Source organism: Tenrec ecaudatus, chromosome 4, assembly GCF_050624435.1.
Source record: "Tenrec ecaudatus isolate mTenEca1 chromosome 4, mTenEca1.hap1, whole genome shotgun sequence".
NCBI classification, from domain to species: Eukaryota; Metazoa; Chordata; class Mammalia; order Afrosoricida; family Tenrecidae; genus Tenrec; species Tenrec ecaudatus.
In genome coordinates this window covers 153,938,261-153,964,589 of record NC_134533.1, presented here as the reverse complement: position 1 = coordinate 153,964,589, position 26,329 = coordinate 153,938,261, and the positions used below count along the sequence as shown (strand labels likewise).

Sequence of the window (26,329 nt, the reverse complement as noted above, 5' to 3'; positions counted from 1 at the left end):
TTCGAACTGCTGACCTTGAGGTTAGCAACCCAAAGGGCAACCACGACACACCAGGGCTCCCGGACTTCCAAAAGAACAAGCAAATCTGTCCTCAAGAAGGACAGCCAGAATGTTCTTTAGAAGTAAAGATGGCAAGGCTTGGTCTCGAGTGCTTTGGCTGTGGCATCAGGAAGAGAAGGACATCCTGCTTGGTGGACGGACAGCAAAAAGAGGACGACCCTCGACAAGATGCATTGACACAGAACCTGTAACCATTGTGTGTGTGGGGGGGGCAGGACCAGGCAGTGCTTCATCCGCTGCGCATAGAGTTGCCACAAGTCAAAGCTGACGCAACTGCACCTACCAGCAACGTAGTTCGTTCTGTATTTCCTCTAAGACCTTTATCGTCGAAAGACTTTCAGGGCATTTTCTCAACTGTAGCAGCGTTAGACCTAAACCCAGTACTGTATCTGTTCACATTACACAGAACACCGACGGCTTGCTAGATGACCATAGTTACGCTATAAATTGCTCACATTTATAAAGAAGATTCCCAAGGGCCTCTTGACAAACACTGAACCTGACTGCATATGAACATAGATGTGAAAAGTGACCATCTGTACCTGGTGTCAGTGTCACATATCCGTCAGCACATGGGATGCAGTCAAAACAGCATGTTGGTTCTCCCTGACGAATGCCCTTCCGGGTGCCGGGAAGACATGTTTCAGTGCACACTGAATGGGGAAGCTGACAAAGACAGATACATTACGTTAACAAAGCCTTTTGCCTCGGGAGGCTAAGAATTCGTGCTAAAGCTCCCAGCTAAATTGCACGGACACTTGGTGATGTGCTGGGTGTCCCAGGACACTGGATGGAGATAAAGGGCAGAGGCTCATGGCAATGCGGAGAGCTGACAGAGGATTTCTGCTAAAGCGTTCGTGTTTTGTGCCTGATTCTAAAATGTCCGCCTAAAACTTAACTCTAGCCCTTGTGATCCAAAATAGACTTCATATCTAGAGGACTCTGAGAAGAGCATAATTGGGCAAATACGGTCCTGGTTAGGAAGGGAACTGTGACCGCAAGGATATTCTTGAGAGTCTAAAAAAGGTTTCTTCTCAGCAACACTGCGCTGAAATGTCTCGAAGCGAAAGATATCCCAGGAAGGGTCAGGCGGAAAAAGAATGAAAGACATGTTTCATGGGAAATTGTGAGGCCACAAGGCAAAAAGGACAATACATAACCCTGGACTCTTTTTATCTGTAAAAGATAAAAATCTCTTAGACGTAGCCCTTCCTTTACATTATTTGAAGATATGCATCTTGAAACGCAGTATAAATCCAATGTCTGTGAATTAGTTAGATCCTAATATCCTAGGAAATCTCCTATTGGAAAGTAAGAAAAATGCATTTTGCACCAAGTAAAGATTCGTTTTGGAAAGTAAATAATCACATGTATGCTTATTTTGAAATCAGATTTTTTACACGTTGGACCTCTCCAGGGTAGAGCTGAGTTTGCTAACATGGAAAGTATTAGAAATGCCTGAACACGATTATGTATGTAGCATTGTGAAGATACGCGAGGCTTCAAAAGTTTGTGGGGAAACACTGTTATCTTTTAATTCTGTTTTCCGTGGACTTTTGAAGTCCCCTCAAAGGCATTGCAACACACAGTGGATAGGCTTCTGAGAAATAGGATATACAGATATATCAACTCAGATACATCTCCCACAAACCTGTTTGTGGTATTCGCTGCTTTCGGCCAAGATCCAGCTGACATATGTGATGATAATTCTCATGCTAGATCCTCCCCTGAATCCTGCTTGAATTTCTGGCACCTCCCTTTTGCTGGACTGCTGCTGCCATTTTTTTAAAAACTATCTTCAGCCTTGGACAATAGTGGGCTAAGGTTTGGGCTGCTAATTGCAAGGTCAGCAGTTCAAACCCACTATCTGTCCCTGTAGAGATTTACAGTCTCAGAAACCAAGAGGCCATTCTCCTGAGCTCCAGAAGGGTCCCTTTGAGTCAGAACAGATTTGAAGATTGTGGGGCTGGGTTGGTTTGGGTCAGCAACACTTTACATGCTTATGATATTGATACAACTGTTCAGTATTTCTGCATTCTGTAATCTTTGAGTAATCTTTCTTTCAAATGAATAAAACTATGGATCTCTTCCAGTTTGCTGGTCAGGTAATTTTCTTCCAAGTGTTTGACTTAGACCAGTAAGTGCGTCCAGGGCTCTTCCAGCATGGTGAGCAGTGTAACTGGTTTTCTGTCAGTTCCTGGAGCTGTGCTTCCCACCAATGCCTGCATGCACTTGGACTGTTTGCTCTAGTGTCACTGGCTCTTGAGCACGTGCCATCTCTTGATATGATTGAATGTCAACTAATTCTTTTTTTTTTTGGTACAGTGACTGTGCATTTCTTGCATCTTGTTTGATGCTTCTTGAATTATTCAATATTTTTGCCAATTAAATCCTTCAATGTTGTAACTTGAGGTTTGCAATTTTTCTTCACTGCTTTCAACTTCAAATATGCTGAGTGGGCTTGTCCTTTTTATGTCTAGCACTCCAGATCCTTGCACATGTCTGGGACTGCCTTTTGAAATTTTCTGTTCAGCTCTTTTACTTCATCGTTTCTTCCACTTGCTTTAGAAAGAGAACACGTTTCAGAGTTTCTTCGGACGTCCGTTTTGGTCTTTTCTTTCCTGTCTTTTTAATGATCTTTTGCTTTTTTCACATATGATGTTATTGATGTCCTCCCACAACTTGTCAAATCTTTAGTCAGTAATGTTCAATGTACCAAATCTGTTTTAAGACGTTCTTTAAGTTCAGGTGGGACGATTCAAGGGTGTATTCTGGCTCTTGAGCACTTGTTCAGTTTTCGTCGGCTTCAGCCTGAACTTGCATATGCGCAGTGGACGCCCACAGTCAGCCCCTCACCCTGTTTCAGCTGACGGCACGGAGCTTCTCCATCATGTGTTCCCACAGATGCAGTCCCTTTGATTCCTGTCTATTCCAGACGGCAGAGTCCATGTGGATAGTCGCTATTTAAGTTCTTGAACAAAAGATTTGTGGTAAAGACGTCACTGGTCTTGAAAATGTCCAGCTTTGTTTCTACCACCGGTGCCATATTTGCTGACTACTATTTCCTCCTCTGTTTCCAACTTTTGCATTCCTATCTCCACGAATCATCAGTGCATTTTGGTTGAATACTTGCTTGTCCCGAACTCCACATTTCTATAATTAGTATTATTATTCTTATCCATAATCTCTCCAACCTTATTTTCTATTATTTGCTCATATAGACCCTCTCTTTAACTTAGAACCATCTGCTCACCAGCCTCCAGACTCAGTTTACCATCTTGCTTTATGGTACACTGTTTCATGTGGGTCACTTACCATCTATCAACCATGCTACTGCCTCAAGGCTTATAATTTGCTATTCTCTCTGCCTGGAATGCTCGTCCCTTGGAAAATGCATGCACTCAGGAGTCACTTCAAACTGTGTTTAAACCTCACCCAGTGAGGACTTCCCAGTCCACACTACTTAGTTACAGAACAACCACACATGCACTCTGCATGTCCTATCGCATTCCCTGCACTTTCTCTCTCTCTAACATTATCACCCTATGAGATATCCTGTAAGTAACACGCTCGTGTTATTTACTGCCAGTCCCTCTTCCTTAAATGTTAGCTCCATTAGGCAAGGAGCGGTGTCTAGATCATATAGTATTGTGGAATAAATAATATATTTATTTAGAATGTATTCCTCAATTAATTCTACTACAAATACCTTGAGGGCAAGGACCTTTCTGCAGTGCTCAACACAGGGTTGCTTAGTAGAATTGATAAGTCTCTTAGTAGGTTCTTAGTACATTTATATTGAATTACATTTGAATTAATTTCCTTATACAGATAAAATCCCAAGTTTAATAACAATGATAAGAAAATAAAATTACTGTGCTATAGTAAGACAGTTTAAATGAAAATATACTGCCATATTTTTCCATTTTTTCTTTTTGTTTTGAATAGAGCAAAGATTCTAAGAACCTTGTGTATTTTCCCTCTTTAAATGCAACACATTATACTGAGCGCCTATGTGCCTGAAGTGAAAGACCTCAGGGTCTTTTCTATCAAGGTGCTAGCTATCCAGGGAGAGAATTCTAGATAATTTATCACTAGTCTAGGACCAAACACAAAAATCAAACTCACTGCCATCAAGTCAATGCTGACTCATAGTAAACCCCCTGTGGGTTTCCAAAAATGTAACTGTTTGAGGAAGATGAGAACCGCCTTTATCCCACAGAGCTGCTGGTGGTTTTGAACTGCTGACCATGGTGATCACAACCCAACTCATAGCCACTACACCACCAGGACTCCTAGCCTAGGACAGTTCTGTCCAACAGCACTTTCTACAATGATAGAAATGTGACAAATGTGCACAGTCCAGTATGGTTGCTTATAAGCACTCATGACCATGGAACACTTGAAATTTAACTAATGTGATGAAAGAACTGATTTTAAGGTCTCTTTCCTCTTAATTTAGAAGTCACGTGTGGCGAGGACTACTCTATTAGAAAGAGCAACTCTAGGTCCATGGTCTGGACCACAGAATGACAAACCCTGTTTTGATTTTTATATCATGCCATAACATATTCAAACACTGCTTTCAAACAGTAAAGAGAGGAACTAGTACAACCGTGTGGGTGTGGCTTTTGTGAGTGTGTATGAATCTGTGTATGTTTATTGCTACCCATGGTAAGCAGAGAGAATGGATTCATACCTTTACAGGTCTCATATGTACCTGGCACAGGGCAGGAAGTCAGCAACCTTAATTTCCTTGTCTCTTACTCTTAGATCTGTCCCATCATGACTTACAAGACTATTTGAGGATCTCAGATCATAAAGGCCATATAAGGAGAGGGAAGATACATGAATAAGAAAAGAAGAGAGATGAACAAGACAAAAGTCTCATGATAGCAAAGGAAACATATTCTCCGTTTGTGCTAATACAGCCTTCACTCTCTCTGACTCCTGATGCCTCATTCTGAGATTCATGTAGAAGATTCATTTCTCAGTGCTTTCCCACCACCTAATCGTTTTACAGGAACACTGTAAGCCACACTGTAGCAAGTACTAAACTAGAAGGTTAAGGTCTGCATTCCTGGAATCCTATTACACCAAGGGTAAAAAGGTCAGCTATTTGGTAAGTGGTGGGGTTTTTCCTTGACCTCCCTAGCTTCGTCTGTCCGCTGAGTATCCGTGGGACCCAGTCTCTAGCTCACCGCCACTTCTCCTCGTAAAGTTCAGAGCTGTGAGCCTGCGTATCAACAGCCCTCTTGTTGCTGTAACCCAAAAATATACTCTGAAGTCTCCTTTAAACCAAAGAACAATTCGGTTTAATTTGTAAAGAATGTTGGCCTTGAGCATTTTGCTATTTTTAAGAACTACCTGTATGGTATCAAGCTATAAAAGCCACACAAAGGTGACAGAGGCAGATTAGGAGCGTGTGACTTTCTGTTAATGGATTAAGTGGTGGTTACATAATCTGTTGTCAACTTGAGATTTAAGAGTGAAAGGGTGGAGTTTAGCCTGTCAATCAGGTCACAGCTTGATGACCTCATTTGGAGGCGCTAAGGAGATAAATAGCTCTCTGGAGGCAGGACACTCCCTCCCTCCCTGGGAGACGTTCCTGTTGAGAAGACACATGGAGCTACTCTAGAGGCCTGGAGCTGAAGGAGCCAGGTGGAGACTCCTGCCAGCACTGAGATGCCTCCACTGCCACTGGCTCCACAAGACTTTCCACCCTCTGCTCTGTGATCTTCCTGCATTCAGCATCATTGCTTGTGTTGCATAAGTCTGAAGAGGACTGTACACATCGGTATCAGACATATGGGCTAATATCAGACTTATGGACTTGATCTGGACTGGGCTGGGATGTTTTCTCAATATCCAATTGTTCTTGTATATAAAACTATGTCTTATACACATGAGGCTCCCTAGATTTGTTTCTCTAGTCTACCCATAAAAACGCAGGGTCGGAAATAATTCAGTAAAGGAGGGTGACAGTGATTGTACACTTGAAGAAGCAATCAATGTTACTGATTCAGAAATTGTTACATAGATGTTTGCTCCTAATAGTTAATTACTTTAAATATTTTTAAAGAGGGGGGGAGAAGAAAAATTGTTCTAGTAATGACTAGCCAATAGTAAATCAATAATCATTTATTGGTAGTAAGTAATAATAAAGACAATAATTATAATAAAAACAACAGCTATTTTTCTAGGGTGAGCATTTTAAATCTAAAAGTAGTACACTTAATTGTTTAACCTCTATTTACGACTTCCAACCACAATTTTAAAAATAATCATTTGAAAAAATAATAATAATAATTTGAAAAGAATGTAAAGCTATGCAACTCATCGACTCCCCTGCCACCTCTCAATGAAATAAAATGATAAGAACTCAAAGCATATTGACAAAACAGAATTCTGCACACACAAACATATGCCACACTGGCAGCTACTCTTGCCTAGCTCAAATTACTTTATGAACGGGTAAATCTTTCCTCCAGCTCTTTGACAGACTGAAGGCAGGCAAAAAGCAAGTTCTTCCAAAACTGCTGTCAGAGAGGACAGGGCAGGGTCATCTAAGTGACACCAGGGAATGGCAGCTACTGGTCTACGAATCTTCTACCAAACAAAACTCATTGCCATCATGTGGATTTCTACTCGTAACAACCCTGTAGGACAGACTGTACATCTTCGTGGAGCAGCGTGCCTCAGCTCTCTACTGCGCAGCTGCGGGGGGAGTTGAATTGCTGATGGCTTAGACCCCATCATTGCCACTGCTTATCCCAGAGTGCCAGTTTACAAAAAGGTGGCAGTTTACAAAGAATCTTTGCGGATTGCAAAGAAGAATAAAATTATCCAACAATCCCAGGTAAGCCAGGTTTCAACATCCTAAAGAACCTGAAAATTCTATGAGCTTAAGTGGACTCGGAAGTGGAGAAGTTGTCACTAAACTGTAAGCAATCTCGGGAGTCCCTGCCTCACCCTGACCCTGTGGGAAATGAGAGGCGCTGAAGAAACCACGAGGAGGCGGGCAGGGGAGAGTAAAGAGGAGCAGAGAACCCACGGTTGATGGAGGACAGACAAAATCAGTCTTAGAGACAAAAAATGAGACCTTGTAGATTCAGCAGGGGCTGCAAGGAGATGACCTAATGAAAGGAAGTCCCGCAGGAACGGTTTCAGGAAGCACAGGGCCGGAAAATAGAGAGGGAAGTAAATGCCTTTCTGAGAGAGGAACAGGAAAATTAAACAAGAGAGAATGATAAAGCTAAAATACACACAAAAGCCCTCCCTCGCTGAAAAAACAATCCTCCATTAAAGAAAGTTCATTCATTTCACTAACAGAGGAGCCCTGGTGGCATACTGGTTGTGCTTTGGGCTGCTAACCACAAGGTCATCAGTTTGAAACTACCAGCACTTCTCAGAAGACAGATGGGGCTTTCTATTCCTGTAAAGAGTTACAGCTTCTGAAAACCCACCAAGGTAATCCTACACTGCCCTACAGGGTTGCCATGAGTTGTAATTGACTTGACAGCAGTTAATGAATTTAAACAGAAAAGAGCAGTATTGAAATAGGCATCTTGTAAGTCACCCCAAACCCGAGTCCTTCCCCTTACCCTAATCCTTAACCAAAAATAGAAGTGTGTCTCTACTTCTAAAATATGTCAACAGGTTAAAATTACCCCGAGGGGCAAAGGGAAGAAGAGGCCACTACTTAGGAGAAGAAGACTGTAATACAGCGTTTCCAACACAATGAAATATTCTCAGAAGAAAAAAAAACATTAGATCAAATTCTAAAACTGAATTAATAACAGAAAAGATTTAAAGAGAGGAATTAAACTAAGGTTATTCATACTCAAGAATTAAACAAAAGAAAAGGTCAAAAATATTTCAGAAATGAAGATTAAAATTACAAGAAGTTTTGAAAAGAATATATTTTAAGTTAAAATATAATCAGGACATTAAATAAAGAAAGAAAACAACCAGGAGAATGTTCATGAAATAAATAAAAAGGCAAAACCACTCAGAGAGAAAATGGATGAACTGGAATACAAGGAGATTGAATAGAAATACAACTGCAACTCTTGAAGAAAAAAAAAAACCTAATATTTAAAATTTGCAATCCAATAAAAAACTTTCAAAAAATGAACTAAGTTGCAATAAGAAACTGACTTGGAATAGCAGATTCTAGATGTTTTCTATTCCATAACTCCTGATGATAAATGAGAAAAATTGAATTCTGTTTGTACATAAACAAAATAAGATGCTGGAGTAACAAACCTCTGATGATTCAGTGTTCCAAAATATTGTTGCATTCTTTTTGATCACCAGTTCAAACTTAGATTCTGTGAATATGTATTCTCCAATCTTCACAAAGTCCACCTCACCATTATCATTTAATTGCCAATTTAGAATATCATAGTATCCAGTCACATCTCCATTTCCATCTATTGTGATTCTATCTCCATTATGGGTAATAAAATTAAGTGTCTTCAAATAGAACATTAACTAGAAAGCAAAGAGGAAGAAAGTCATTTGTAAAATTCTTATTTCCTAAAAGCAAGGTTACATATAGAAAACAATTTCAAACTCATACATAACTTGTGATTATATTCTCTTCTCTTCCTTTATACCTTTGCTATTCCAAGTCAATTGTATTTTTCATCGTTGCTATATCACACTCTGACTGACTCATCTCCTCCCTTAGGCCCCTCTGCAAGGGGATCTCCAGTGGCCAACAAATGGGCCTTGGGTTTCCACTCTGCACTCCCCCTTTCATTCACTATGGTAAGATTTTTTTTGTTCTGATGATGCCTGATACCTGATCCCTTTGACACCTCGTGATAGCACAGGCTGTTGTGCTTCTTCCATGTAGGTTTTGTTGCTTCTGAGCTAGATGGCCACTTGTTTACCTTAAAACCTTTAAGACCCCAGACACTATATCTTTTGATAGCGGGGCACCATCAGCTTTCTTTGCCACATTTGCTTATGCACCCATTTGTCTTCAGTGATCATATCATGGAGGTGTGCTCCCAATAATATGTTGTTTTGTTCTTTGATGCCTGATAACTGATCCCTTTGGATCACATTTGCTTATTCACCCGCTTTGTCTTCAGCAGTTGTGTTGGGAAGGTGAGCATCATAGAATGCCAATTTAATAGAAGAACGTATTCTTGCATTGTGGAGGCCCGATGTCCTTCTGCTACCCTAATACTAAACCTGTAAATATAGGCACATAGATCTATTTCACAATCCTCATATATAAATATATTTATATACATACATGTTTTTATCTAGACCTCTATAAATGCCCTCTGCCTCCCAGCTCTTTCCTCTATTTCCGTTGACTTTCTTCCTGTCCCACTATCATGCTCAGTCCCCACCAGGGTTTCAGCAATTCCTCTTGGTTACTTTACCCTTGATCATGCCCTACCAGGCCTCCCACACCCACCTCACCACCAATTTGGATCACTTGTTGTTCCCTTGTCCCTGGGTTTGTTAACACCACTTCCTTTCCCCCTATTTCCCCCTATCAGAATATTTTAGATTATCTGGGTGGCTCGTGTATTTTTATTGGACAGCATTGGTCTATATTAAAATAAAAGACCATGATGGGTCAAAATCAACTCAATGTCACACAACATTTTCCAATTACATTCAGAACCTGGGTACCAGAGTAATTTTCATTTCTCTTATTTCTCTTTCTTTGACATAAAGATACCCCTGCACTCCACTCCACTCACTCACTACCACTATCTCTTTCCCTGAGCATCAGGTGCTGGGTCTAAAGATCAGCAAGATGCATTTCCTGCCCTTGTAAATCTCACAGTCTATTAGAGAGATGAGACAAATAAACAAGAGTCAATGGTAATATTTAAAGTACTCTGTGTTGGATGTACACTGGTACAGATAGGAACTGGCAGCACAGGGAATCTAGGACAGATAATCCCTTCAGGACCAGTGGTGAGAGTGGTGATACTGGGAGGGTGGAGGGAAGGTGAGTTAGAAGGGGGAACCAATTACAAGGATCTACATATAACCCCCTCCCTGGGGGATGGACAACAGAAAATGGGTGAATGGGTGACGGGAGACATCAGACTGTGTAAAACATGACAAAATGATAATAATTTATAAATTATCAAGGGTTCATGAGGGAGGGGGATAGGAAGGGAAGGGAAAAATGAGGAGCTGATACCAAGGGCTCAAGTAGAAAGCAAATGTTTTGAGAATGAGGATGGCAACAAATGTACAAATGTGCTTGACACAATGGATGGAAGTATGGATTGTGATAAAAGTTGTACAAGCCCCCAATAAAATGCTTTAAAAAAAAGAAAAGTACTCTGTGTTGCTACTCTGGAAAGTGTGTTGGGGAAGCATAGCTGGGGGAGAGGTTAACTAATTGTCTTGGGGAAATTAGAAATGGAATTTTTTTAATGGAAATTTCAGAAATGGAAAATTGACCTGACAAATCCTGGGTGCGGGGAGATGTTAAGCCAAGAAGATGTTAGGTGTAAACATATTGCTGCTGCATCCTAATCCCATCTCACATTGCTTCAGGGACAAGGACACACAAAAGAGGCCACACCCAGCAATGCACACTGGACGGGGCTGGTTCTACACCTACGTAGGGACTGCGCAGACATCAGCTGGGCTCCCTGAGGAAAGAATGCCTCCCTCAATGGCCTTCCCAGGTCACCTCAAGTGGAGGAAGAGCCCTTTTGTCTCCACAGGAAGGGAGCCAATCAGTGCAGGGACATATTCTGTGCCCTTGGTCTTCATCTGGACCACCTGCTGAGTTGATGCTTCCCAACCCGAAAGCTCAATCCAGCCCTTATATGAAATGCTGGTCCATTGCCATCCTCATAATTGTTCTGATGTTTGAGCCCATTGTTGCAGCCTTTGTGTCAATCCACCCCTTCAAGGGCCTTCTTCTCCTTTGCTGCCCTACCACTTTACCAAGCATGATGTCCATTTTGGAGGACTGATCTCTCCTGACAACACGTCCAAAGTATGAAGATGAACTCTCACCACCATCACTTCCAAGGAGCATTTTGATTGTACTTCCTCAGATCTATTTGTTGTTTTGACAGTTCATGGTACTTTCAATATTCTTTGCCAAGACCATAGTTCAAATGTCCAAGATGGCAAGGGGGGACCAGGGCACTAATCCACCCATGGGAGAGTATTTATTATGTCTTCACAGGAAAGAGAGAAGACCTCATTCTGGTGCACCAATCCTGGAGGGCAACATTCCTTCATGGAGCAGCTGGTTAACTGAGAGGACTGCAGGGCCGACCCCAGCTCGAGACATGACGTCCCCTCTGTCCCTCCCCAGATGACATGCTACAGAGGACTGCACTAAAGACCAAGAGCGGGGAGAGTGGCCAGTCTGTCTGACCCACATGGGAACAGACAAGAGGGGAGTGCAACAGACCAGCCATGGGAGCAAAGCCAGGAAGCTCCTGGGGAACCCCGATTATGGACCTCTGACTGGGGGCCAGTGTTGGATACCACATCTGAACTCATCTGAACTGGTGGGAGGTTACTCACAAGGGGGCCACACTGAAAGTGTGAAGGTGGAATTGGCAGGGGCAGGGTGGGTTTGAACAGTACTAGAGGGCTCGCTCCCTCCCCAACAGCAGGGAGAGCATCGGGGACTTACCGGAAGTGCACCCTTCATCCACGAAGGCTGAGGACTAGACCAGCGTCGGTGCTGCTGTGTAGGTGGGGCCTGGGATACTGAACCCAGAGAGAAATGCGGACTGGACGGATGGATTATAACAAGGCCTGCACCCTGTTTAACCGAGAGATACTCATCTACTCTGGGACAGGATAACAACTAGACACAGAACTATTTACATGGTTTTTCTTCTTCTTTTTACCTAGTTATTTATTTTTATCTTTTTTCTTTTCTTTCTTCCATCTTCTTTTCATGCTTCCTGGATCGTTCAACACTTTGCCCATTGAAACTTTCAATGTTAGAACACAAAGCTTGAATTTTTTTTTCTTCATTTCTTTCAACTTGTTTTTCCTTTTTTATTTTCTAACTCTGGGTCTTTGCACATTTCAATACAGTGCTTTGTCTTCTCTAGCTGCTCTTCGAAAAACTTCCGTTCAGCTCTTCGACTTATTGATTGTTTCCCTATGTACTTTAGCTACTCTGCAATCACAGACAGCATTGTCCTTCAAGATCAATCTTGAAATGTCGCCTTCTTGATGCGGGATGCAATCCCTGCCTCTTGAATGGGTCATGCCCAATAGAGTAGACAGGAGTCCAGGCGCTGTAGTGGTTAAGAATGAAGCTGCAATCGGCAAAGTCAGCAAGTCCAAACTACCAGCCACTCTGCGGGAGAAAGATGGGCTTTCTACTCCCATAAAGAGCTACATCCACATCATAAAGACGAGGACAGCTCTTCTTCAGCCACATTTTGAATGCCATCAGCCTGCAGGGCCCATCTCCCGGCACTGCGTTTAACAGTGTTCTGTTGCTACCCATGAAGGCTCCAGTGTCTGACAATGCTCAACCGCTTCTCATCAACTTCTCAGTGGCTAATTCCTCATAAGTGAACAGCCTAGACCTTCTTCATTGTCTGTTCTTGGTCTGGAAGCTCTGCTGAAGCCTGTTCTCCAAGCTTGCTGGTATTTGAAGTGCCTGTAACATAACTTCCAACGTCTCAGCAGCACAGACGGCACCACAGTCCAACAAACTGACGGACAAGTGGTGGTTGTGATGACCTGGGCATCGGTTTCTGGGCTGTGAAAGTGGTGAAATTATCCCTACCCACAAGGGAACAGCAAGCAATCCAAAATCGATGGAGAAGAGGGTGTAGGGGTCTGGTAGGGATTGATCAAGGCAATGTAACTGAGAGGAATTATTGAAACCCAAATGGAGGCTGAGCATGATAGTGAGACAAGAGAAAAGTAACAGGAAATAGAGGAAAGAACTAGGAGGCAAACAGCATTTATAGACGTCTAAATACAGACATGTACATATGTAAATATATTTATATATGATGATGGGGAAATAGATCTATGTGCCTATATTTATAGGTTTAGTATTAAGGTAGCAGATGGACATTGGGCCTCTACTCAAGTACTCCCTCAACACAAGAACACTTTGTTCTACTAACCTGGCACTCCATGATGCTCACCTTCCCTACATGACTGCTGAAGACAAAGCAGGTGCATAAGTAAATGTGGTGAAGAAAGCTGATGGTGCCCAGCTATCAAAAGACATAGTGTCTGGGGTCTTAAAGGCTTGAAAATAAACAAGCAGCCATCTAGCTGAGAACCAACAAAGCCCACATGGAAGAAGCACCCCAACCTGTATGATCATGAGGTATCAATAGGATCAGGTATCAAGCATCAAAGAACAAAAAATCATATCATTGTGAATGAGGGTAGTGTAGATTGGAGACCCAAAGCCCATCTGTAGACAGCTGGACATCCCCTTACAGAAGGCTGGCGGGGAGGAGATGAACCAGTCAGGGTGCAGGATAGCACCAATGAAACATGCAACTTTCCTCTAGTTCTTTAATGCTTCCTTCCCCACCCCCCAACCCCCACCCACTATCATGATCCAAATTCTACCTTACAAATTTGGCTTGATCAGAGGATGTACACTGGTACAGATCAGAGCTGGAAACACAGGGAATCCAGGACAGATAAACCCCTCAAGACCAATAATAAGAGTAGTGATACCAGGAGGGTAAAGGAAAAGTGACGAGTGAAAGGGGGAACCAATCACAAGGATCTACATACAATCCCCTCCCTGGGGCACAGACAACAGAAAAGTGGGTGAAGGGAGACATTGGTCAGTGTAAGACATGATAAAATAATAATAATTTATAAATTATCAAGGGTTCATGAGGGAGGGGGACAGGAAGGGAGGGGGAAAATGAGGAGCTGATACCAAGGGCTCAAGTAGAAAGAAAATGTTTTGAGAATGATGATGGCAACAAATGTACAAATGTGCTTGACACGATAGATGGATATATGGATTGTGATAAGCGTTTGTATGAGCCCCTAATAAAATGATAGAAAGAAATAAAGAAATTATCCCTGACCTTCCTCTGTCACAAGGCTATCCTTGACAGCCTGGGGTGAAGCAGCACACCCAGGGACGTCCATGGGCACGGCCATCCACAGGCCACTTGCCCTTTCATCTCTCCTCTCCCTGTTACTGCACGCTGCTCTCACAGCAAGTGAGACCTAGCTGAGAGCACACCGCAGGATGACATCGCCTATAGATTTCCATTAGGGAGGACCTGGTTTCCAAACACCCAAGTATGCCAAAAAAAACATCAGTCCTAAGGCACTTTTGCAGACCTTTAACTCTTACCTGAACTCTTAACTTACTCAATGTGAAAAAGGAAGATGAGGGGGAAAAAAAGAAAATCCAAAGGCACAATTTTTAGGGTTTCCTATCATTCCTAATAGACCCAATAATAACTCTTTAACAATTGGGAACTGAAAATTTTCCATTTTGGTCACATAAGCAGGCCATTCTTTTTTTTTCCATGGGAACATTAATCAATATAAAGGTTTATTTTTTTAAAGTAAATCTCCCATTTCAGTGTTCAATATTAAGTTTTTTAAACATTCAATCATTTCTTCTTTTCAGTATTCGATAACGAGCATAATTTTTCTTTTTTTTAAAATAAACATTTTATTAGGGGCTCATACAACTCTTATCACAATCCATACATATACATACATCAATTGTATAAAGCACACCTGTACATTCTTTGCCCTAATCATTTTCAAAGCATTTGCTCTCCACTTAAGCCCTTTGCATCAGGTCCTCTTTTTTTCCCCCTCCCTCCCCGCTCCCACTCCCTCATGAGCCCTAGATAATTTATAGATGTTATTTTGTCATATCTTGCCCTGTCCAGTGTCTCCCTTCACCCCCTTCTCGGTTGTCCATCCCCCAGGGAGGAGGTCACATGTAGATCCTTGTAATCAGTTCCCCCTTTCCAACCCACTCACCCTCTACCCTCCCAGTATCGCCCCTCACACCCCTGGTCCTGAAGGTATCATCCACCCTGGATTCCCTGTGCCTCCAGCTCCCATATGCACCAGTGTACAACCTCTGCTCTATCCAGACTTGCAAGGTAGAATTCGGATCATGGTAGTTGTGGGGAGGAAGCATCCAGGATCTGGGGGAAAGCTATATTCTTTATCGGTACTACATCGCACCCTGACTGACCCAACTCCTCCCCTAGACCCCTCTGCAAGGGGATCTCCAGTGGCTGACAAATGGGCTTTGGGTCTCCATTCTGCACCTCCCACTTCATTCACTATGGTAAGATTTTTTTTTTTTTGATGATGCCTGATCCCTGATCCCTTTGGCAAGCAGGCCATTCTTATAAATGAACACATGATGAAATCGTGGCACTAAGTTTTAATTACAAAGACAAATAGCTGGAATGAATCATATAATTTGCTTTTATTATTAAACGTTCATGAAATAAGACAAACAATACCTTACCTGCCATGCTTCAAAATCCGGTACATATGCACAGGTGTTTCCTGGAATATATGGACCATATCCTTCTTCACATTTGGCTAGATGATCCAGGGCATAAGCCATAGAATACACAGCTTGTTTGACATTGTTTGTAATTCTTAGCTGTGACACATCCAGGTAGGTATTTTTAAGATCCTCCAACTTCTCCTCTCCGGTACAGAATGTATCAGACATGGCATATAATCTGTCCTCTTTTCCGGTCATATTCATTCGGTGGTCCACATTGTATGGAACACTACTATTGGGCCAAGTACAGTTAAAAGCGGTTTGCCAGAATTCAATGGTCAGGACGTCGTTGGGGTCCTTGCTAGGATGTACATCATAAAGGAATTCTTTCAGCCCTGGGATATCGGCTCTTGGTATTGCAAATCCAATACTTCCACCAAAATATGGGAAGTACTCAGGCTTTGCAATGAGGGCTGAGGTGATCCAGGCCTCGCTTGCGATCCATGTTCGGTCAGTTATGTTATGATAAATGATTTCCAGCACAAACGGGCTGAGATCAATATCAGATGCAAAAAGCACAATGACTCTGGCATTTTTATTTGCCTTTATAGAATCAATCGCTTGCTGCATTTTCTCATAGTAATAGATTTTGGGGATGACTTCAGAAAATGCAATACAGACAGAGGTAGACTCAACTTCTTCCTTAAAAATTTTTACTCCGTATTTTCCATAATCATCATCAGCTGCGATTGTGCCTACCCAGACCCAACCAAAGTGTTGAATGAGTTTTACCATCGCTTTAGATTGGGCGGTGTCACTGGGTATGGTGCGAAGATACGTTGGAAACTGGTATTTGTCACTAAGAAGGGAGCAGGTCGAGGCATAGCCCACCTACAAGGGAAAATAGTCAAGCAGTTATTTTTTTAAAAAAAAAAGACAATAGCCCAATTTTAAATCACACCACTCTTGGGGATTTTTATTGGAAAAAAGAAAACTTCAAGTTTACTTCTTCTGTGCTCGCATCAGTCTTTCGACAAAAGAGCTTCGAGTCCTGTGGCTGCTCTGTGGGCGTGGCTGGTGGTGGCACCACTCTGCATGCCCCGCCCTCCTACACCGGGGCATTCCAAGGGAGCTGGAGGAGCCAATGACGAAGAGGAGGGTATCCAGCTTGTGAGCATCACTGCGCAGCTTCCCATCCATACAGACCGTGGAGTGGGCCGCTGTTAGGCAGGCTCAGTTCGCTCTCTCCGTTGTCCGACTTTCTGGTTCTCTCCCTATCTCTAACTCTGTCTTCCTCTACCTCCTCCTCCAAACTCTGCTTTCTCTCTTTCGTTCCTTTTTTCTCTGCCAGAACTTCCGAGTACGTAAGTCCCAAACCTTAGCTTGTGAAAGGTGTTAGGGAGTTTTATTTCAGCCTCAGACTTGAGCCAAGTTCTCTGTTACTAAAAATCTAATTTTAGAGGCGCTTGCCTAGGTGGATAAAGAAGTACTTTTGTCTTCCTTTGGCCAATGATCCGTGATTATACTTTCTACCGGTGAGAAATTAAGAAGGGAAGAGGGGTAGCCAGTACCATGAATTCCTGATGATCTCCCATGCGTTTCTGCTGCAACTTACCCTCAACTTCACTGACTCTCCAGCTAAAAGCATTTCTCCTCCATCCTGTCCTACTCCCATGACGTGTGTTAACACATCACCTGCTACAGGGCCTCCTATATAAAAATTTCACATAGACTGTCAATTCCCCATTAAAAAAATGTTAGCCACTGCTATCGAGATAATCCTCACAAAAGCCCTATCTCATTGCCATCGAGCTAATGCCAACTCACAGCGACTGTGTAGGGCAGAGTGGAACTGCTCCTGCGCGTTTCTGCGACTGGGACTCTTGACAGGGGTAGAGAGCCCGGTCTTCCTCCCACAGCACCGCCAGCGCTCCTCCGTTCCTTACTAAGTGTCAGCGTATTCTTATTACCAGTCCTTCTCTGACGCTTACTCCACTGGCTACAGTTCGGCTCCTCCTTTGAACGCACTCCAGCAGTGACTCGGGGAAATAATACGCATATGTAGGAGAGCATCCCGTTTAGAAAACAGAGACACTTGAGCTCGAATTCTGACTCGGGAATCAATTAGTGTGTGACCTTCGACGAGTCCCTTAACCCTTCTGAACCTTCATTTCCAATTGGAACCAGGGGCACGATACCTACATTGTAAGGTGGCTCCGCATATTGAATAAGATAACTAGTTTGAAAGTGTCTCTTGTAGAAAATTTGCTTTATCGCCTTTGTGGATTTACTATAAGGATTTAATGAGAAACCCGGCCCAGAGTGTTCCAGCCAGTGTCCGGCTCACCGTCGGTGTTCGGGGAAGAGAGCACTTACAGCAGCAGCACCGGGGCTGAGCAGGTGGGGCTCACCCCTGAGATGTCAGTTGTGTCAGCCAAGCCCCCTGCTTAGTTCCGTTTCTCACTATTTTCCGGGAAACATTTGCGTTTGCAGCTTTATTGAAAACACGTAACTGCTGCTTCTTCCAGTGACCCCCAAAGTCTCGTGTTACTTCAGTAGCACAAACAAGCTTAGCATCATTCACATTGATGCTTTATTGAACCATCTTTAAAATAACTATGGAGTTAGGTCATGCTTTCTTAATAATGCATTCTCCCAAATATTAACGTAATTGTGTTGAAAGGGGTCACTGTCTCCGGATTTAAAATAATCTGCAAAGTTAACATCCCCAAACCCTCACGACCGTGTTCAATTCCTAGACCTGTGGCAGTAAGCTTGTGTGAACTTAAAAGGTCACAAATAATAAGCATTAATATAAGATAAAGCCAAAATAAACTCTTTATAAGGTTTATCAAGCAATCAACAAACATATACTGAACATCCACTCTTTGCTTCATCTAGTTCTACTGCCTTAAAAAACAAGGTTGCTGTTGAGTGACTGGCTCATGACAGCGCTCTCTGTCACAGAACTACTTCACAGGGGTTTCGCGGCTATAATCTGTACAGAAGCAGATGGCAAAGACCTTCCATCCATTGAGCTGCTGGATAGATCCAAACTGCTGCAAGCCTTTGGTCTCCCAGGGACGTGCTGTCATGTCGAACAGGGTGGTTCTACACTGTTCCATAGGGTCACCGTCAGTTGGCATCGACTCAATAGTGGCGAGGGACCTGCTACTGTCTGCAACGCCTAGTGTAATGCCAACACACTAATCAAAACCTCCAGCAAAAACAAAACAAAACCCATTACAATAAGATCCTTAAGGGATGTAGAAGAGGCTCAAGGTACTCCCAACTCCAAAAGACCACTGCCATCAAGTTGATTCTGATTCCTTGTCACCAAGGATTTATAAGCTTCATGGGAGCAGATAGATTCCTCTTTGCCCCTCAGAGCATCCTTGTGGATCCCAACGGGTTGGGTAATAATCCAATGCTCACCCAAAAGGGCTCAAGTCACTCCAAAGTCGGCATCCATTTAATCTTGATAAGGCCTGGCTGGGGCATCCCTGGGGGTACGAATGGTGAATGCCCTCAGCTACTGAGCCCAAAGGTGACAAGTTCAAATGCACTAGGAGACATCTCAGGAAAAGAGCCTGCCAGTATACTTCTGAACAATTAGCCATTGAAACCCCTACAGAGCTCAGCTCTACTCTGACACACATCTGAGGTTACCCCGAGTTGGAGTAGTTGCTTTGAGCATAATTGGTTTTGAGGCTGAATAAACACAGCGTTAGCATCACCATGCCTGCCTGTCGCTGCAACTCAATCCTCCCTCCCCTGAGCACTTCATGATTTGCTACCTCCTATAGTATGGCTTGCATTTCTAAGTTAGTACCCAGCAGAGTGTTCTGAGGTACCTGAGGTATATAGTAGATCCCTAGGATTCTGGAGGCGGCAATGGATAAGGATGAGCCTCCTGCTCCGATCATCCCCGCCAGATAGGCTCCAGTGCTGTTTCTAAAATTCGGCTTGTTTTCTTCCTGGCCGGTAAGAAAGACCAAAGCCGATTCCACAGACTTGGAGACGGCAAAACAGTTATCAAAGATCTGGTAGCCCAAAGTGGTGTTGGGCAAAATATCCTTCCTCTCATTAATCTCCTTGATGGTGTGGATCATGGTTTTCAGCCAGCGGAATCCTCGGAAGTTAAACCTGCAAGGGAAATAGCTTTTGTAAGGCCTAGTCAACGTGCTAGCCTTCTCGGAGAGAAGTAGATTGGAGTTGGGGTGGGGATGGGTTCATTTTCCCAAACCACCAACAGACATCTCTCTGCTCTGAAGCGTGTTGAAAGTTCACACATGAAATCTCAAGCTTGCATGATTCAAGCATGAACTACTATATTCAGTCTCAATTGGTCTGGGGTGTGAAGAAGCACTGTGTTGGGATGGTTCATGCCTTATACACAGTCCATACAATACAATCCCCCAAACGGCTGATGACTTCATTTCACAACAAGCTCTTATATTCCTAGTGGGCTCCACCACGCTAGTCACCCAGTAATCGCTCGACACACCTCCCACCATGCAGTGGAAGCCCCTGATGCCATGTGTATTTTTGACCCTCCTCTTTACCTTCTTAGGGAGGAAGATGGGACTTTTTACTCCCATCAGTAACTGTAGTCTCGGAAACTCACAGGGGCAGTTCCACCTGTCCCACAGGGGCACTGAGTTGTCATGAAGTCCATGGCAGTGAATTTGGTTTGTTTGTTTTAACCTTATTACCTACTTTGCCTGGTGATGTAGGGATACACATTGGGCTGCTAACTGGAGGCCAGCAGTTTGAAGCCAGCAGCCGATCCTCTGGAGAAAGGTGAGGCTTTCGATTCCCATCAAGAGTTACCATCTACGAAGCCCACAGTGGCAGTTCGACCCTGCCCTGTCGGGTTGCCATGAGTCATAATTGACAGCAGTAATTTTGGTGGGTTTTTTCTATTTCCTTTATTTTCTTCTCTGACCTTACATCATAAAAATTGTTCATATACAGGAGTGTTTATGATAAGACTAAAACCAATACATTATATGAAAGGACTACAAAATGTTCATGGAGATTTTTCTATTATCTTTTCATTCGATTTTTCCATGGATTTTTGAAGCCCTCGTGTATATACTGTGATTCTAATTACATAATTTTTCCTGCCATGATTTGTGAATGTCGAGAATTTTTTTAAATTGAAAAATGTTCTGCTTCCTTTCTTCTCACGTACTGCCATAAACAAAACGCCTCTTCCCTTCCCTTCTTTTTCCTTCCCTTCCCTTCCCACCAAAAGAGGAAAACATTTCTCCTGTGATTAGTTCGTCATTACATTTTTTCCACTAAACAAAATTATAATCCCAATTCTCTTTTATTCTTCTCAGCTTTAACCAGACTTCAACCTATTCTAAAAAATAATTTAAAAGGACTCCATGTTACTTTCCCTCGTAATATCTTCTGTAGTTATAGCATTATGTAGCCCATGTTTTATGCTGAATAAATACTTGTTGAATGAAATGTCTAATAGCCTTGTTAACAGATTGTAGGGCCTATGATACACAAAGGAGGACCACTTACCCCTGACGAGCTCAGCAGCCAAGCTGCGGTTTGAACAGGGGCCAGGGGTTGTAGGCGAAAGCAAGGCAATAAGAGAACATGAAACATTCAAGGAATGCAAAGACTAGTATTTTGGAGACTGGCGTTGGTGTCCGGCAAGGAAAGTGGACGTTGGAGAACCGGAAGGGATCAGGAAGTGTTGTGTCATCCTCAAACACTTGTTTTCCAAATGCACATAGCTGGCAGTCTCAGCATGTGTACAAACGTTTGAAGTAAAGATGGCAGTATCTTTTTCAAAGAAACACAGCAGTGCATTTCAAGAGCTAAGAAAAGAGAAAGAGGCACACCTGCTGCGATCCACTACTTACACTGCTGAGAACCCATCTGAAGAAACCAGTCTTCCCCAAAGAAAAAGCTGAAAGCTGACTGCCCCAAACAGGTCACTGCAGATTTACTCATAACCCTGAGAACCAGGGAAGACTGAAATGGCCCGGGAAGAATAAACTGCGGTGTATTGACATGATGGGGACATTTCTGTAATTAAAAACTATAACCAGAGGAACTGCAGTTTGGGGGGCATCATATTAAGTGAAGCAGGCAGTAGGCAAAGTGGTTTCTACATTATAACTAAAAGTACATATAAAATTTATGAACCAGGGTTCATGGGGGAGAGGGGGGCAGGGAGGGAGGGGAGAAAATGAGGAGCTGATACCAAGGGCTTAAGTAGAAAGCAAATGTTTTGAGAATGGTGATGGCGACAAACGTGCTTGACAATGGATGCGTGTATGGATTGTGATAAGAGTTGTATGAGTCCCCAGTAAAATGATTTTTTTTAAATGTATGAAAATTCGGATAAAAGTTAGCCAAATTTTTTTCTAATGAACTTTGAACACTAAATAATGACTGGGAAGAGATAGAACTGGGATTTTTTTCTTTTTCTTTAGATGATTTCATTAGTTGATTTCTATTAGAAAATCTACGGCCCAGTTGTACAATGTATTTCTCTAATTTCTACCTTCGTTTTGAATCTTAAACGTGCCCAAACTTACTTGGCCTATGTGGTAGTTACATAACTTCATGTCAACGTGAGGATATAAAAGTGTAGGGGTGCTACTCAACCTGTCAATCAGGTCACAGCTGAATGATGCCTCATTGTGGGCGTGGCCTTCTCAAAGGAAGAGCCCTCCCCCTCTCTGCCTTAACCTTCCTGCTTGCTGATGGCTGCCAGAGTCCTGCTGTGTTTCCACGACCCCAGATCCACACGCTTTGCACTCACAGAGGGCACCCTGTGATCTCCCTGCGTTCTGCATCATTGCCTGTGGTTGTGGGAGTCTGAAGAGGAACTTATGGCCTAGTATCGGACTTATAGATGAGCTGGACTGAACTGGAATGTTTTCTTGATATATAATTCCTTCTGAATTTAAAGCTCTTTCTTACACATTTATGAATGTCACTGGATTTCTTTCTCTAGTCAATCTGGTATAACACAGCCTACCCTTCCCTTTTCAGAAAAAATACTCAACGTCCACCTGGAAATTAAAAACTTTTGTACTATAGCTCATAATCCAGGATAAAGTGTAGGTGTCTGCTTTGTAGCCCCCTTGGATCATTCCCCAGGAAGTGATAAGTCACCCACTTTGGGAAACACTGGTTTAGATCAGCCAACACCAGAAATACAGAACTCCCTTCCTTATTCCATCTCGCGGTTTTTCTTCTACATAGCCAATCAAATCTAGCATCTTGTTGAAATTCTGTATTTCAAAACAAGACTTCCCTTAACCCCAGGTAGAGGTGAAAATGAATGATTCTAAAATGAAATCATTACCAGATCAGCCTCCATCTGTTTTCCAAATACCACATAGACCTGGCCCACCACCAGGACTCGCCCTGGAAGGGAAAATTGTGTTGCATGAAGCATTGCTAAGAGACTAGGAGAACATTAGTGTTGTGGACACAGATAGAAAAGGAGGTTGATAAATATAGGCAAAAACAAATTATATAGTTCTAATTTTGCTAGTTTCATATCAACATTTTAAAGATAAGGAATGTTACTAAGTAAGCACAAAAGGTTGTCTAAAACCCATAAGCATACTGAGGATGAAGGAAAGCTTCAACGTCTACAGCAGTGATAGCAGGCTCAGAAACCAGCAGAGTACCACAAGGATGCCTCGCATTACCATCCACATTCAGGACAAGGAGCTGATTCTGGATGCCCGGGCCAAATGAGTCAACGTCAAGAGCATGTCAGCATCTGACTTCTCAGCAGCAACAGTGGAAGTCAGGAGACCCCGAGGCACTCTACTGCTACCAATGATGACAATTGAAACTTCTGGACAGAGCCCTCTGCAAAAATGACCCACAGGGCAGTGCCTTCTCCTGCTTGCTTGGGTTTGTTGGCCTGGAGGTCGGTGCTCTGTTGCATCTGCTGCTGCTCTTCCCTTGCTTTATCTCTCATATTCCTCTCCCACCTCACACTTTTGTGGTTTTGTGCCACTGAGTCGATCCCATCTCATAGCAACCCGATATGACAGAGGAGGAAAACCCCACGGGGCTTCCTGGAATTTTCGTGGAAGCAAACTGCTCTATCTTTCCTGCACACAGTGCTGGATCTGCGTCACTCGCCTTTTGGTCGGCAGCTGACTGCTTCACTAACCTTGTACCAACAGGGCTCCAGAAGACCAGGGTTTAGGTCAGGAGCCCCTTCACCTCAAAAAGACATCTTTGTTTTTAACACGTTAAACCTTTTGCAGTAGATTCACTCAGTGAAATGCTTCACTTGGTTTTAACTGGGAGTTAATTATTAATCCAAGGCAAAACTCAGTCCTTGACAACTTCGATATTGTCTTCGTGCGTCATGATGTGAGAATTTCTGTCTCCTTTGTGTTGCTGCGTAATCCACACTGGAGACTGCAGTCTTTGACCTTCAGCAGTAAGAGGTGCAAGTCCTCCCTGCTGTCAGCAAACGGGGCTGTACCATCGCATGGTCCACACTTCTAATGCGTCTTCTTCAAACTTCCCTGTTCTTCACCACGGAGCCCAGCCTCCCAGATGACTTGCTCAGCAGACAGACCGAATCTGCACGGGGAAAGGACGCACCTCCAACACACGACTGTCCTGACTTTAAGCCACACGTTGTTCCTGTTACACTTAGGCTCGTTTCCTGGAAGATGAGAGTAACGCATCTAAAGGAGGAAGAGCGGTGCATAATCGATGCAGCGGTGCTTTGGGGGCTAGCCACGTGTTCCTCCAGTTATACAGATAGATAACTAAGCAGTGTCTGCTACATCCTCAGAGAATCTACAGGCAAGCGGCTACAATAGTACGGTGGCCGTTGGCTGCTAACAGAAAGGCCAGCATTCCAGTTCAAAGCCACCATGGCTCTGGGAGAAGTGACTTGGTAATCTCCTTCCTCGGAGATTACTGCCTAAGAACCTCTCAGCGGTGGTCATATCTCCTCTTATCACATAATTCATTGGAATTAACTCAATGGCAATGAGTCTGTTTGTTTGTTTGTTTGTTTGTTTGTTTGTTTGTTTGTTTGTTTGTTGTATATAAGTGGGAAATGACTCAACCACAACAGCAGGGCAGAAAGAGAAGTTCCTACCATCACACTTGAAAGGGACAAAGCGCCCTTTGTGAGTCAAAACCAATGACACCAGAGTCTAGACTAGGACCTGCGGTAGAAACGTTAGTCTGGGCTTCCCATGAGAAACCCAGGGAAACCAACAGAGGGGAGATGAAGCGGACTAGCGGGGACAGGCGAAGTGGTCAGAGAGACAGAGCTGTCGGTCAAAGAAGAGCGGTAATTCACGGAGGGACGAAGGGGGAAACTGAAAAACTCACAAAAATCCCTGCAAGAGTCAGCCGAAACACTTGCCAGGTTCAGGGAGCAGGACGCCATCCTCTGACAGAGCAAGCCAAGTAAAATCCTCCTTCATCCTTTCTGGCCTCCCCTCCTTCCTGCCACCACCAGGCACCGAGAAGCCAGAAGGTGCTGGTCTGCAGGCCACCCCCCAAGAAGCGGTGTTCTGTAGCACCTTCAAAAACCTGTTTTGTTTTATTGTCCTTCCTGTGAAAGCAAGCTTTTCTGGCTCTGGGCTATCCAAGAATATCAAATTTCAGAGAAATTGAGGTCCAGAAACAGACATGCTATTCTGAATCAAATAAACCGTCTCAGTCTTGGCTCCAGCCCTAGATAGCCCTACCCCCACCGCTCTGCCCCATCCTCCCCACCTGCAGTTACCAGTGATTTAAAAAGCCAAAAAGGAACAGCTTACCCTTCGCACTTTGCTGATACTGGTTCCAAAATGGACTCATTTGCTGGGATGGTCCTGTAGTGCACGGGAAACAGTCCTCCAATGACCAGAGAGTGGTTTTTGGCATCTACGTATCCGTTCAAATCAAACTTGCCCAGCAACCGACAGGTCTGCCCTTCATCCTTTTTTTCACTGCCCTTGCCTAGAGGGGCCAGGAAGAAGGCAAGCGATCCAAGGAGTAAGCATGTCTTGCTGCTCATCATGTTAATAAGGTGGATTTGATGGAGATGATGAGGGCTCAAATCATCCCACCTTTTCTGTGGCACCTTGATGCAGTGTCCCAGCAGTCTGGGTCTGCCACCTCCCGGGGGACTCAGCCTGCTACTGCCTGCCACATAATTGCCACACCTCTATCAATCACAAGCCTCACACTCACTCACACACACTTTGGGGGTCTCGACTTGGAACCGAACCATCTTTGAGAAAGAACTTCGTGCAAATCTCACTGATACTTGGCAACATCTAGCCGCATCGCAGCAGACTTTGAGTTTAAGATAGAGTCTTGGTTACATTTTGTAGAAATTGCCGCCGTCTTGTTTATCACGCACCAGCCTTGTTCATTCTCACATCAGCCTCCTGATGGGAGCTACTCTGTCCTCGAGAGGTGAGGAAGGGCATCCGCCTGCGTAACACAGTACACATGGCGACACCAGGCCTTCGAGGCAGAGAAAGGATGCAGTTGACAGCCGTGGGGTTTGGAGCGGTAGACCTGGAGTCTGTGTTCTGCCACTTTGTAGTGTGCTGGGGGGGACGTCGTTCATTTCTCTGCGTCACCATTGAATCGCCCGCCACCAGAAGGGTCAGAATTTGCCTTAGATGGATTTCTGGGAAGCCCACAAGTGCTCGGGACACCTTTGTGCACATCGGCCTCACCATGCTCCACCTCCTGGTGCAGCCCTGGGCGGACTGGCTCCTCGCTGACCAGCATTGGCCGCGGCACAGACCCGGGGGCTTCCCCGGTAAGCTCCTC

At 43.7% G+C, this 26,329-nt stretch overlaps 1 protein-coding gene across 1 annotated transcript in view; it reads right to left on the bottom strand.

The window, feature by feature from the left end:
- The window catches only part of LOC142446088 (vomeronasal type-2 receptor 1-like), a 28,659-nt gene extending 2,658 nt beyond the window's left edge, over positions 1 to 26,001 (bottom strand). Inside the window, exons 1-6 of the mRNA XM_075547869.1 lie at positions 25,908 to 26,001; positions 25,321 to 25,501; positions 19,378 to 19,669; positions 15,539 to 16,414; positions 8,329 to 8,556; positions 603 to 726 (exon numbers count right to left, since the gene is read on the bottom strand). Of these exons, the coding sequence (XP_075403984.1) occupies positions 603 to 726; positions 8,329 to 8,556; positions 15,539 to 16,414; positions 19,378 to 19,669; positions 25,321 to 25,501; positions 25,908 to 26,001 (1,795 nt within the window). The remainder of the gene's footprint in view (positions 1 to 602; positions 727 to 8,328; positions 8,557 to 15,538; positions 16,415 to 19,377; positions 19,670 to 25,320; positions 25,502 to 25,907) is intronic.
- Between the last annotated feature and the right edge of the window lie 328 nt (positions 26,002 to 26,329).